General features: G+C 47.1%; 1 protein-coding gene across 1 annotated transcript in view; it reads right to left on the bottom strand.

The window, feature by feature from the left end:
- The window catches only part of ITGA9 (integrin subunit alpha 9), a 361,696-nt gene that overhangs the window by 285,074 nt on the left and 63,363 nt on the right, over positions 1-13,259 (bottom strand). The window contains exons 9-13 of the mRNA NM_001192718.2: positions 12,063-12,200; positions 9,198-9,303; positions 7,976-8,070; positions 3,767-3,857; positions 906-951 (exon numbers count right to left, since the gene is read on the bottom strand). Of these exons, the coding sequence (NP_001179647.1) occupies positions 906-951; positions 3,767-3,857; positions 7,976-8,070; positions 9,198-9,303; positions 12,063-12,200 (476 nt within the window). The remainder of the gene's footprint in view (positions 1-905; positions 952-3,766; positions 3,858-7,975; positions 8,071-9,197; positions 9,304-12,062; positions 12,201-13,259) is intronic.

The following is a 13,259-nucleotide window of genomic DNA, read 5'->3' as shown; positions in this document are numbered from 1 at the left end:
GCAAATAGGCTTTGTGGGTAAGCGTGCGCAAGGCAAGTAACTTGAACAACTTGATGTTTTTCATCACCTAGAGTTAACTGGTTCCCTTAGAAGTTCCTAAGCCCCTATCTGAGGTGGTCCCTCCTTCCAGAGGAGGCTGTGTAGCCCTGAGGTAGAGACTCAAGAGAAAGGCCCTGCTGAATGAGAGGAATCCAGGGTGTGGAACTCCATGGCCTCTGGGATCCCTTCCAGCTCTAAGATCCTACTAGCCTATTTTAGAAAGTTCTGCAATCAGGTTGTTAACAAAACCTAAGAGTTGGCTCCCACTCCAAAGTGTAATTCTGCCTCCTCTGACTCATACAGACAGAAATACTTGGAGAGGGTTCGTGGGTGGGACGGCAGCCTACTGGCCTTTGCAGGAGGGATCCAGACGGCATGGGCTTCACAGTGAACTCAAGTCCCTCACCCTCTGCTGTCAGCAAAGAGTGAGGGGGCAGGAGGCTCCCAGTCCCTGGGGAGCTGGGGACCAGGAGGTGGGGAAGTGGAGATGAAGGCTGTAGGTAGGGATGAACAGATGGGACAGGGCAGTGTCATGGCACCCCCGGGAAATGACAGCTTGTGTACAGCACATCCACGGAAAGGGCTGTTCACGGAAAAAGGCAGAAACCTCTGCCTAGAAGCTCCAAGTCTGCTATCCTTACACGTGTAAGCCACTCAAGGCCCACCAGCTGGAAACCCTGGGATACAGGATACCAAGAATAGGGAAACAAAGGGAGCATTCACAATTACCGAGCACCTCCACATGCAAGGAACAGGGCAGAGTGATTGCTGACGGATGATAAATAAATCCCCTGCACCGCCCCCCACCCCACGCAATTCCATCCCTCGCCCACAGAGAACCGAGAGGAAAGAGGGAAGCATCTCACCTTAGGAGAACCACACTGTCCGACATGAAGGCTCCAACAGTCATATCTGAAAACAACAAGTTTACAGATTTAGAATCTTCCTGAAGCCCATCTCACCCACCCGCTGTCGAGGTGCTCCAACATGATGGAGGCCAGTCTCGAGGTCAGGGGCTTGCAATGGCTTTGCAGGAGTTAGAGCCACACTGTCGTGTATGGCGGCCCATCGCCAGGTGTGGCGGCTGAGACCCCAAAGGGTTCTGGTCTGCACTGAGACGTACATGTAAAACAGAAACTGATTTCAAAGACTTGGCACTAAAAAATATTAACTATTTCACTCATAAAAAATGTTTGTATCGATTATATGCTGACATGATAATATGTTGATGCTGCTAAGCTGCTAAGTCACTTCAGTTGTGTCCGACTTTGTGCGACCCCATAGATGGCAGCCCACCAGGCCCCGCCGTCCCTGGGATTCTCCAGGCAAGAACACTGGAGTGGGTTGCCACTGCCTTCTTCAATGCAGGAAATTGAAAAGTGAAAGTGAAGTCGCTCAGTCCTGTCCGACCCTCAGCAACCCAGTGGACTGCAGCCTTCCAGGCTCCTCCATCCATGGGATTTTCCAGGCAAGAGTACTGGAGTGGGGTGCCAATATGTTGATACATGGGGCTAAATAAAACATTATTAAAATTAACTTCATCTGTTTCTTTTTATATCATTTTTTATGTGGCTACTAGAATGATTTAAATTACATAAGTGGCTCACATTATTTCTTTTGGACATTAGGGATTCAGAGGGGGGACACTTCGAATCAAATGACTCCTGGAAGAAGCTCTAGGTTCTGCAGAACATGAGAACTGTCTCCATTCCACCCCTCACTCTACGTGACTACAGAGACTCTCTGTGTCCTTGTCTGCACAATGGAGATAATGATCCCAAATGTCTTCTTCCAAAGCTGACAGCATTTCACAATATTTAAATCAGAGCACATTTATTACATACTTGCTCAATATAATAGTTATTAAACCCATTAAATCAGACATGAAAATAAGAAAACTCATGAAAATACTTGGCCAACTATAAATCAAGACAAGTGTTAGTTGGTAATGTTTATTCCTAAATAATTTTAATTTAGGAACTGTTCATTTATGCAACAGTTCTCTGCCTTTTCTCCCCTCAAGTATAATAAAACCCTTCAGCCCTGCTCCCCATGACCACTTACAAAACCAAGCATCTTAACCCAAAAGCGTCTGAATCCCTCCATCTACAAATGCCCTCAATTAGGAAAAACAAAGAGCGTATCCATGGACTGCAGGACTGCTAAAATCCCTGCCCTTGGGTGTGCATGTTAATTTTGCTATTTTCTAACAGTCTTTTTTTAATTGCCTGGATATTTGAACATAAAAGAATCTGATGCACTTGCCATTTCTCTTATGAAAAACTGCAAGGTAAGAAATCCACGTGTGTTGTGAAATGTGACCACACCTGCTCACTGTGCAAATATAGAGGAGCAGCCTGAGCCCTCATTTGCACTACAATGTGGTCTCTGGCACCCTAAGTCCTCTGAGGCTCAGCATCCTTGTCTGTAAAAGGGGGAGACACCTGTATCTCTAACTACCTATGGGGGTAACTTTATAATGCACATCGCACAGGGAAGCAATGGACAGTACTGCTAAACCAATGGACAGTATTGTTTAGGGACAGCCACAAATTGCCCAGAATAAGAACTGCTTTCTCAAACGTAAAGACTTAGGATGGTCTACAGGGAAAAGTGAAGAAGTGAAAGTGAAAGGCGCTCAGTCGTGTCTGACTCTTTGAGACCCCAGGACTATACAGTCCATGGAATTCTCCAGGCCAGAATACTGGAATGGATAGCCTTTCCCTTCTCCAGGGGATCTTTCCAACCCAGAGATCAAACTCAGGTCTCCTGCATTGCAGGTGGATTCTTTACCAAGTAAGCTATGAGGGAAACAGACCTCAAAACTGACCCTTTTCTGTTCCCACTCCTTCTGGCTCTGCAGATTTACAAGGATGATCAAAACTCCTGTCTATGGGAAACTCTGAAATTCAGTACCCTGTACAGAACTTCATTCATTTCCACAGATCCTTCTGAGGCATTTTAAATGGAAAGAAACATTTTCTCAAGCTAGCACGATGGCCTACAGTTTCAGGGACTTTTTTTCTGAATTCCACGATGATTTGGGATTTTTTTCACATCTTCTCTTTGCTTCCTCACCCTGCCTGCTTCATCCCCTTCAAACAGCAAAGGGTCCACTATTCCATTGCCCAGTCAATTTCACCTAAACCAGATATGACTGAGGACTGGGGTGTGAAATCGTACGTTTTAACTCAATTAGCCTCAACCACCACAAGGCATTAATTAACCCCGAAGACAAGCCAGCCAGCCTTGAATGGCAAAGGTCTGTTTTCTGTGTCAGGGAAAGAACATGGTTTTCTTCCTGCTCCAAGTGTTTCTTTCAATACTTGTCTTGTGTGTGTGTTTGGGGGGTGGGGTGGGGGTTGCTCCTTCTCCCCTGTCAAGAGGAAGACACCTCAAAATATGCTCAAATATTACGGAAAACATGAGGTTTCACTCCTTATATTCTAAATGTGGAGAGGGCTTTTTGTCTTCATGAGAAAGACTTGCTGCCACGGAAATCACTACAAAAATCCACCCTCCTGGTGCTTAAACCCTTCAGAGCAGATCATTTTAAAACTGAAAAAAAAAATTAATTTTAACACTACTTTCATCTTAAAAAGCAAACACCAAGCAAAACACCCTGTTGTACTTGTGTGAATTTTTCTAAGCCTAAATAGATGTGACCACACTTACCAGACTGGTTATCTTGGCTTATCTCATGTGTCTTTCAAGAAAAATAGCTTACCAGGATAACTATTTCCATCCATGTCAATGCCTCCCGATATGGACTGACCAAACATCCGCAGCACCGGACTTATCTTCCGCCCCGACAGCTTCTGCAACAGATAATAGGGAGCTTGAGCCACCGGAAGGAGCACGGTCACAAATGAGAACCTGTGACTGCTTTAGCCCAGCTTCTCTCGGTCACTTGGTCTTGAAGTTGGTCAAAGAAAAAAAAAAATTGTTGTCTGAATTTGATCGGGGGCTTTAGCAGGCAGTTGAAGACCTCACACTCCTTTATTAGTACTTGCCTGAGTCAAATGTCACCATTTACAACTTCTTCTCAGCTCGGTGCTAGTGAACAAACTGCCTAGGTGAATGTGTTAGTGTTTTGACGTATTGAATGAAGCTCCAAATGGATTAAGGTCAACTGCCGTTTCTACGGGAAGTTCTGTTTTGTTTTTATACAGGTCTAGCTGGCTGGAATCCTCAGAACCCATTCTCCTCACATCTCTCTACCTAAACATGTACTAAACATGGAACACTCCTAAGGTGTACACGCGAGCCCAGTCCCAACACATCCACCTAGAAAAGACGACCACGTGGAAACCACCTCTCCATCAAGCCAACCAGAGGATGTGCAGGCTCCTGAGAATCACAGGCAGGACGAAACAGCTCTACCTAGTACATCTAAAATTCCATGGTCCCGAATCTTTTGTAAACTGAAGGAAATTCGGAAAAAAAAAAAAAAAAATCAGCTGAAGCTGCCCTGAAAGGCAGCCTTCAACCAACCATTCAGCACTGACAGCTCTTCTGCCAGCAGGCCATAGCAGCATCTGTACTTATCTCTTCTTCGTCGTCAAGCCCAACCTGTGCTAACACAGCACGTGCTGTACTGGTTCAAGAATATTTATTGTACACCCAGCCTTTGTCATACACCCACACTTGTGTGGCACAGCTCCACACAAAGATGCCAAACTTTTCGAATCACGAAAGTGCCATGTTCTGGGATCTGACCTGTTACTTCTTCCCTTTCTCTAAACAGTCTCCCTGGTGAGGCTTCCCTCCCAAGGCCCTCATTGTGGATGGTAAGAGAAATGCTTTGTATTCATGCCACACAGCAGCCTCCATGTCAAACCCAGGTATATACATACCCAGGGCTCACGTGGGACTTTCTTGCCTGCAAAGAAGTCACAAGTATGGTGGGGGTGCGGGTTTCTAAAGGACCTACATATGAGATAGCAGGGACTTCCCCAGCAGCCAGTAATTGCAAATAACCCTCCTCCTGCCACCTCAGTGAAACCATCCAACAGGAAGCGTGCAAGCCTTAAAGTAAAAATCAGAGCACTGCAGGAAACACTGAAGAAAAATATCTCGCTAACAGACAGAGCCCTACGTTCCCCTGTGGCTCTGTCTAAACAAACACGGATGTGCGTCTGTGTGTTTCCTAAAAGCCACATTTTGAAGTGGAGCATCTTGCTCTGAGGTCCAAAGATGTGAGCAGCAGCTTGACCTGAGTTTGCATTTCTGAGATATGCTGTGGCTGGGACAAGCGGGGAAGAGTGAAGGGGTGGTCCTTTTGGGGGTGGCGATGCAGGCTTAAGTTATCCCACAGACATCTGCAGGCCATTATGCCATAAAGCCAGGAAGATAAGTCCGCTTGGTGCTAATAACTCTAAATGAAAACCAGGAGCCTTGGGAAACCTCCGCTTCATCAGCTTTACATGCGGTGTCCTGATGGCAGGACAGAGATCACAGGGGCCGCGGGGACATGCCCGGGGGGCTCTCAAGTTGAGAAAGGCACGGGAGGATCTTAAAATCAACACTTTTCATGGTAAACTCAAGGAAGAGGAATGAGTTACAGAGTAATATGGAAGAACTTCAGACCCTGATCTCACAATGTATCCAGCAGAAATAATACCAATCTGGGCCAAAGAAAAGCAATCCCCTTGCCCAGACTTGTTTCTGATTTCCTCCTCTAGTTCACCCACACAATGCCCGCTCTGTCCAAGCCTGGGCCCTGGACAATCTGGCATTAAAGGATTTTTTTTTCTTCTTTTAAAATCACGAAACTTATCACATATACATTAGGAGCTTGGAAACGTGTAATCACTGGTTGCTCCTTTTCTTTTTTTTTTTTAAAGAGCCCCAAACCACTTCTCTTTGTTAGAGCTAACGAGCCAGGCTGCGTGCTGACAAAGGCAGGACGGATCCAGCTGCTGATCCCTGCTTCCTATAAAGACAATCCGCGCTGACCACAAAATGTATACTTCAGTTGTCTGCAGGGATCCCTCCCAGCAACACCACAAAACACAGGAGGGCCGCAGGAGGAGGGGAAGCGGGATCTCTCAACTTGTAATCGCCTCTCTGTGCAATTAGCTTCCCAGGTCCGGCAACAAGCTTCCAGGAGGAAGCGTGGAGAGTGACCTCGACGGCTGCCCAAAGATGCCTACTCCCTGGATGACTTTCAGCTTGTGACAGTGGGAACAGAGCCCCCTGACCCACAGCAGAGCAGCCCCTGGGGACGGATGTGGCCCCCACATTTCCCCCGGAGCCCTCTGCCTCCTGCTGCATCGGCTGAATCCCCTAGGAGTTTATTCCCACTATTACTCATTTCTCACCCTAATCATTGCTGGCTCAGACGGTAAAGCATCTGCCTGCAACGCAGGAGACCCTGGTTCGATCCCTGGGTCAGGAAGATCCCCTGGAGAAGGAAATGGCAACCCACTCCAGTATGCTTGCCTGGAAAATTCCATGGACAGAGGAGCCTGGTACGCTACAGTCCATGGGGTCACAAAGACTCAGACTTACTTGTTTCTAATGCACGGAGCATGGTCCATGTAGATGAAGGCCCCTCGGAGTAAATATGCCTCCCAGCAAAATAAGCTTCCCAAATTCTGTTTTCCAACGGAGCTTCCCTCAGTGTTCCTTTTTCTGATGTGGAGTTGAGGGTAGTGGTTGCAATAAGAGGGTTGGGAGTTAAACTGGCAAAGTCTCAGTGGCTAAGTTGCTACTTCCTAGCTGGTGACGATGGGCAGGTCAATTCCCCTCCCTGGGCTAGAGTCACCTCATATAGGAAAGGTGGATGACAAAGGTGCCCATGTCACACGGCTGTGATGAGGACTGAAGGTAAGACAGCAGAGCAGACACTCAGGAAGCGTCCCTGCTCTCACCAGCACCTCCCTCGGCACCTGCCTCCTGCTGGAATCACAGAACCAAGCAGGGGGCCCAGAAGAGGGAACCTGGGCTCAACTGGCAGCCAACCAACCAGCCCTTGACCCTCAATCAGCTGACTCTTATCTGCTGCAGGAAGCACAATTAGGAATGTATACACTGAACTTAACATGTAGGTACTACCCCTTAAAATCAACTTGTAAAGTCTTTTCCTACCTAGAGACTTCCATACATGGACAGGTTTCAATACTTCCTATTTCATTGTATAGAACACTTTATAAGAAGAGGACTCAGTTCAGAGTTTGGTTTCCTTCCTGATATTCAAGATATGAGGCAAGTTTCTTGGTGACGAGAAGTGTCAGCTTGAGTAGAAGAGGGCGAGACAGTAATAAACGTTCAGTAAATCAGTATGGGCTGATTGGAAGTTTCTTGACGTGCACTCAGTCCCTTTCTGTTGCTGACTCGCTAGAAGAACCCAGGCCTGTGCCACTCCACACACAGACATCCACAAACATCCTGATCATGCTTCTGTCCAGAAAGGGACTTCCTTTTTTCCCAGGAGCTAGGCTTGACACGATCAGCAAGATTGAACTTCAAGCAAAAAAACAGAACTCACCACTTCCACGTTCCCAAGTCCAGGGGAACGAGGCCGGGGCTTTGATAGTTTTAATGCCAGTTTTGTGGCAACAGCCCCGTGAACAGCTTTCAGGTCCCTCCTCCACAGACCATTGTCATTCTAGGTCATATTTTACAGGATAATCCGTTGGCTCAGCATAGATGGTTGACAAAACAGTAACCAGAAAAGGCAAGCCTCCTCTTATTCCATAAACCACTCTAACTCTGGCTAAGAATTTGGATATTATCTTCTATAGGCAGAATGCCTCCCTAGATATGAGCAAATGTGGGAGTCTATAAATATGTTCAGATTTAAGAAGCAGTATCAGTGGTTTGCATCCTTCACTGGAGGGGGTGAAGGTGAAGGCAGGAGCAATGTTGGATGTTGTGTGCATCTGTAGAATGAATGTATGAACAGCGACCAAGACATTCTCACGCCAATTACCATGGAATACTGAGGGACCATCCCCCTGGCATCACCGTGATAGATGTACACTGCTCCCGAAAAGTCATCCTCCTTAGGTGCGCCAATGGCCACATCTGGGGAAAGAAGAGCAGTTCTGGGTTAGAAAAACCATGTGGAATAATGTTAGAATGGATTCTCTAATTCCCACAGGATGCCTAGAGAGTTCTTGATTGTTACTTGTTCAGGCATTAAACTAAGCACACGATCTCTTAGCAGCAGAAAGAAAAAAAGTAGAAAGAAAATTATAGAAGTTGAGAAGAGTTTAGTACCAGAAAAATTTCTACCTCATCTTCACAGGATAAATTATTAACTTGTGCAATAAAAGAATGTGAATATCAACCACCCACCCTAATGTCTGTCCATCAGAGAAGAGAGTTCCATAGACAATGGTTACTGCATAGCTGAGAAAGTCAACTCTATCCTTGGGTAAAGGAATTATATAAAACAGTATTCATTTTATAAAAAAAAAAAAAAAAAAAGAACAAAAAAACTCTGTGTTACTCTCACAAACTGACAACTCCTGGGACAAGGCTGAGATCTTTCTCCCTTTCTTCAATTTGCTTCTAACAAAAGTCATGTGCCTGTAGACGGGAAGTCAAGGGTGAGGGGCATCACCCACCCAACCTCAAGCAGAGGTCCCCAATATCTGAATGGAGCCCTCTACGGCCAGTGGAATTACGGATTCAAAGGAGCCTGGATGCCCAGCCTGAGGCCCATGTTCCACCTTCCACCTCAGCCCTCCCCACCAGTGACGTGGCCGCCACCAGTCCTGGTGTCTGAACCTGGCACATACAGCGATGGGAGGACGTACTGAACAGACCAAAACAGAACTTCAGGCCAAACAGAACCAGAGGTCGTGCATACACACCTCCACCCCTCCCAAAACTCACACCTTCAGTCAGTCCAGCGTGCTCTCAGAGCATCGTGGAGCATCAGAAGCTCAGAAGCAAGAAGGGTTTGTGGTGAGAGGAAGCTGGTTCAGACTTGGCCGCCACAGAAGCCCCTATGCACTGAGCTGACGAGGAGGGATTTCACAGAAGCAAAACTCCATCAGAGTCAGGGCTTAGCCCTGTGTCTACATGGAAAACATGGTCTCACAGGTATTTTCTGCCTCGAGTGCGTGGACAGGCCTTCCCTCGGGCGGGTAGGCCTGGAGCGCCCACACCAGGGCAAGTAAGAGGACCGAAGCCAGCTCACTGACCTGGGAACCCATCATCATCCAGGTCGCCCAGGCTGGCGATGCTCTCCCCAAAGTGTGCATTGTAGGCACCGTCTCCGCTCAGGGTCAGCTGCTCCTCCAGGACTCCCTGGGAAACAGGATGGAGGGAAAACGGAAAACAAAACAAAAACAAACCGAACAACCAAAAAAAGAATGAAAAAACAGAGCTGGGAATGCTGCCCTCCCCCGTCGCACACCCATGGACAGGAAACACCTGGGCAGAATCCCAGGAACCCAAACGTCCCCCCGACCCACGGGCGAAAGGAGCCCCTTCCACGTGGGCACCATCGGGGTCTCTGATCACTTGAGACACATTTTAGAGGGAAGGAGACACACTGTTGGCCAGTGACTAAACCTCTCCTTGTCCTAACACTCTCTACCAACCTATTTACCTGCCTACCTGCCTGTCCTCACGGTCTCCTCTCCCCACAGTATCCCCAAAGTTGTTTTAAAGGAATACATATTTTCATTTCTGATCTCCAGTGCCTTTGCTACAAATTTATAAAGCTGTTTTGCAGGATGCATGTATTAGTGATCTTGACAGAGGGACTTGTGGTTCAGAAAAACTTACAGCCAGTAGTTCTTGGTTAAGGGGTGAAAGCGGTGGTAACAGGACACAAAACCATGCCCATTTTCATATCTGGTTTGTGTTTCTTGAGCAAACACCAACCAACGGAGGGCAGGGTCAGTGGTGATGGTGGCAGTCAGGGCCACACCCACTCTGCCCCCAAATTGTTGACATGTGACCATCAGCATGTTAACACACAATCTAACGTTTTGAGGCAGAAGAACGTCTAACCCTGCTCCTGCATAGAGGCACTCAGAGCCACGGTACACCCACAAGCCATCCCAAAGCTTTCATTATGACTAAATCTTTTTTTCCATTATATACAAACACCTTTCAAAAAATAAATATGTGATGATTTCTTAAGCCAGTGAAACCCCCACCCCACAACACAATGCGCTGATTTCCTCCCATCAGCATGGTCAAGAGGAGAAACACTGATTCCTGGCATGTACCAGGCGCTGTATCTTCCCATCCTCATTTAAATCACACAGTGACTGTATATGGAAGACCTTATGACTCTGCTCACTTCATAGATGAGCAAACTGAGCCGCTGATTTCAAGCTATTTGTCCCCATCACACAGGCTATGTGTGTAAGTGGGAACACCAACATTCAAGAGCAAGTCACCATTTTTTCCCACTGCTCCACACTGCCTGAAACCTTTCATCACATAGGATGAAGTTCAACAGAAATAAGCATACCCTGGTACTCTGGTAATCCCAAGGCATTAAGAAACATTGGTTGACCATAGGTTGTGTGGGTGCCATGTGCCTGCAGAAGGTCTGGGCAGTGATCCTGCTCATAGATCCCATGCCCTGGGGCTGTTGGGCTGGTCACCTTATGGTCTGACAAGTTCACACCCGTGCAAACACTGAGTCAGTCTCCTGCAAACACGGTGGCCGGCAGCTACTGAATGCTGACTGCTCTCATCTCCATAATGACTGCCTCCCTTCTCCCCTTCCTGCCCCGTCTCCCTCCCTGGAAGGTCAGTATAGAAGCAGGTGCCATTGCAACAGGTACCAGGAGGCTTCTCCCCAAAGAGCTTGCAAACATCCAAGAAAGTCCAAGGCTCTAACATCCCCTGGCTCCTCTCTAAATCACTTCCCTTTCTTTCTGGCATCTGCCCACCTAGCTATAGCTAAATACCACCACCCCCTCCCAATGAGGATTACTCAACTAACTTAACATCTTAGTCACAGCTTATAAGTACACTTTTACTAACTTTTTTGATTATGAAAGAATTACATTCTATTTGTATAAAGATAAAACTAAATATCTACCCAAGCATCACCACCCAGAGAGATCTGTTACTAACTTTATGTATTTTGTATATTTTTAAAGGTTGATTGTATATGCGGTTTTTATCCTGCTTTGCCACTGATTATCTCACAAGCATTTTCTCAAGTTAGCAAAAAGGCTGGTGGTCACAGGATTTGTTCACTGAACCATTTCCCTCGTGTTGAATACTCTTTCTTCTAGATCCTGAAAAGATTCTGCTTTCTCTTTGGTTTCTTGCTCCCACGGGTACACTGTAGTCCCTCAGCTTCTGCCCCCACCCAGCCTCCCCTGTGCTGCAGAGACATCTTTCTGACCCACCCATGTTCTTTTCCCAGTTCTGCAGATTAAGGGACGTCGTGACTACAGCCTGTGGCCAGTGCTGGTCCCCACCGAAGCCCCCCTCCAAGTCCCACCATGCTGAACTGTGGTCCCACTGCCTGACACCTCAATCTACGTGGCCCAGCTCCCAGCCCACTCCCACCTGTCTGTCTAACTCCTATTCTTCTTCAAGGTTCCTTCCAGCCATCATGTCCCCTGAGAAGGTTTCTCTGTGTACATACTCCCAGGGAGGTGGCATAACCTAGAGATGAGACATGCTAACCCCAAAGTCAGTTTGCCTACGTTTCAAATCTCAGCCCCACCGCTTTTTACCTGTGTGATTTGGGGCAGCTGACTTAACCTATCTGAGCCTCAGTTTTTCACCTGAAAAATGGGGACCCCGTGATACCATGTGCATATGTCATTGAGATCATTCAAATGAAGCAAGAGAAACAGCTCCTGGTACACGAGGAGCACTCAGTGCTAGCATCTGGATATTTCTGGGCCCCTGTATGTCTGCAGTCATCACACTGCATATAACTTGCCATAGATGAAACACGGAGCTTTCTGAAGGTAGGAAGCAGGTCTGTTCACCTCCTCTGGGTGATGGGTCTCAGTCACTACTCCTCAGGCCAATGTCTCTTTCCCTCACCCCGTCCACACGTTGCCCAGCTCTGTACTCACATTTCCTTTGTTGATGTAGACGGTGACCTGCCCTTCGTCCCTGATCTCAGAAAACATGGGGGCCCCCACCAACAGGTCGGAGAGGCCGTCAGTGTTCAGGTCAACTGCGCATAAGGAGGAGCCGAAGTAAGAGCCCATCTGCAACCAAGTCGAGTTGCGACAAAGCGTTCAGTGTCCGCCCTCACACACAGGGCCCCCACCTCCCTCCAGCCCCCCAGCCTGACAAGCATCTGCTCCTGAGCCCCTCAGAGGCTGCACCAGTTGTGCTGCCTGGGAAGCAAGAACGCCCGGGCAACAGTGGATCCCAACTCCCCACGCCTCCCGGCAGCCGTGTGGGGACCCCAGTCAATGGGAGACCCATGCCACTGACTTGGAGCCCCACCAAAGGGGAAACAAATGAACCAATCCCTGGAGCACGAGGCTCTGCTTTTACAAATTTACAAATGCAAGCTAAGCCTGCAGACATAGGTAATAGCCATAATAAAAGTGCCTCATATATCAGACATTTGACAAGGCCAAGCAAGTTAGGAATATGGAATTTCACAACAGAAGGCAGGCATGAAAATAAACCGTTACATGAGAAACAGATTACGCTCACCCAGTCCTGGGCAGAAATGAAGACTGGCTAGGAAGGTGTGAGCTGAAGTAACAGAAGAACGTACAACTCATAAGATTATGTGATGAATGAGGGAATACAGCCAGGTTATACTGGCTTAACCATAGCTCTATCCAGTACCTGTTATTTATTTATTTTTTTACCATTTTTTAAATCGAGGTATAGTTGACATACAGTGTTTAGTTTCAGGTGGACCGCAAAGTGACTCAGTGATGGATTATTCAGATTCTTTCCCATTACAGGGCATTACAAGACACTGAATACAGTTCCCTGTGCTGTATATACAGCAGGTCCTTGTCGATTATCTATTTGATATATAGTGGTGTGCATATGTTAATCTCAAACTCCTAATTTACCCCCCTCCGCCTCCCCCTCCGGGAACCGTAAGTTTGTTTTCTAAGTCTGTGAGTCTGTTTCTACTTTGTAAATAAGTTCATTTGCATCACTTCTTTTAGACTCCACCTATACATGATATAATGCGATATCTGTCTTTCTCTGACTCAGGACCTGTTATTTTAAATCAGGGGTCTCAAACGCAAAAGCCGATGGGATCCAGACAGGTGATATAATAGGAGTAAGAG

This window comes from Bos taurus, chromosome 22, assembly GCF_002263795.3.
Source record: "Bos taurus isolate L1 Dominette 01449 registration number 42190680 breed Hereford chromosome 22, ARS-UCD2.0, whole genome shotgun sequence".
NCBI classification, from domain to species: Eukaryota; Metazoa; Chordata; class Mammalia; order Artiodactyla; family Bovidae; genus Bos; species Bos taurus.
Note: the sequence above shows the minus strand (reverse complement) of the source record. Positions and strands in the feature narration are given on the sequence as shown.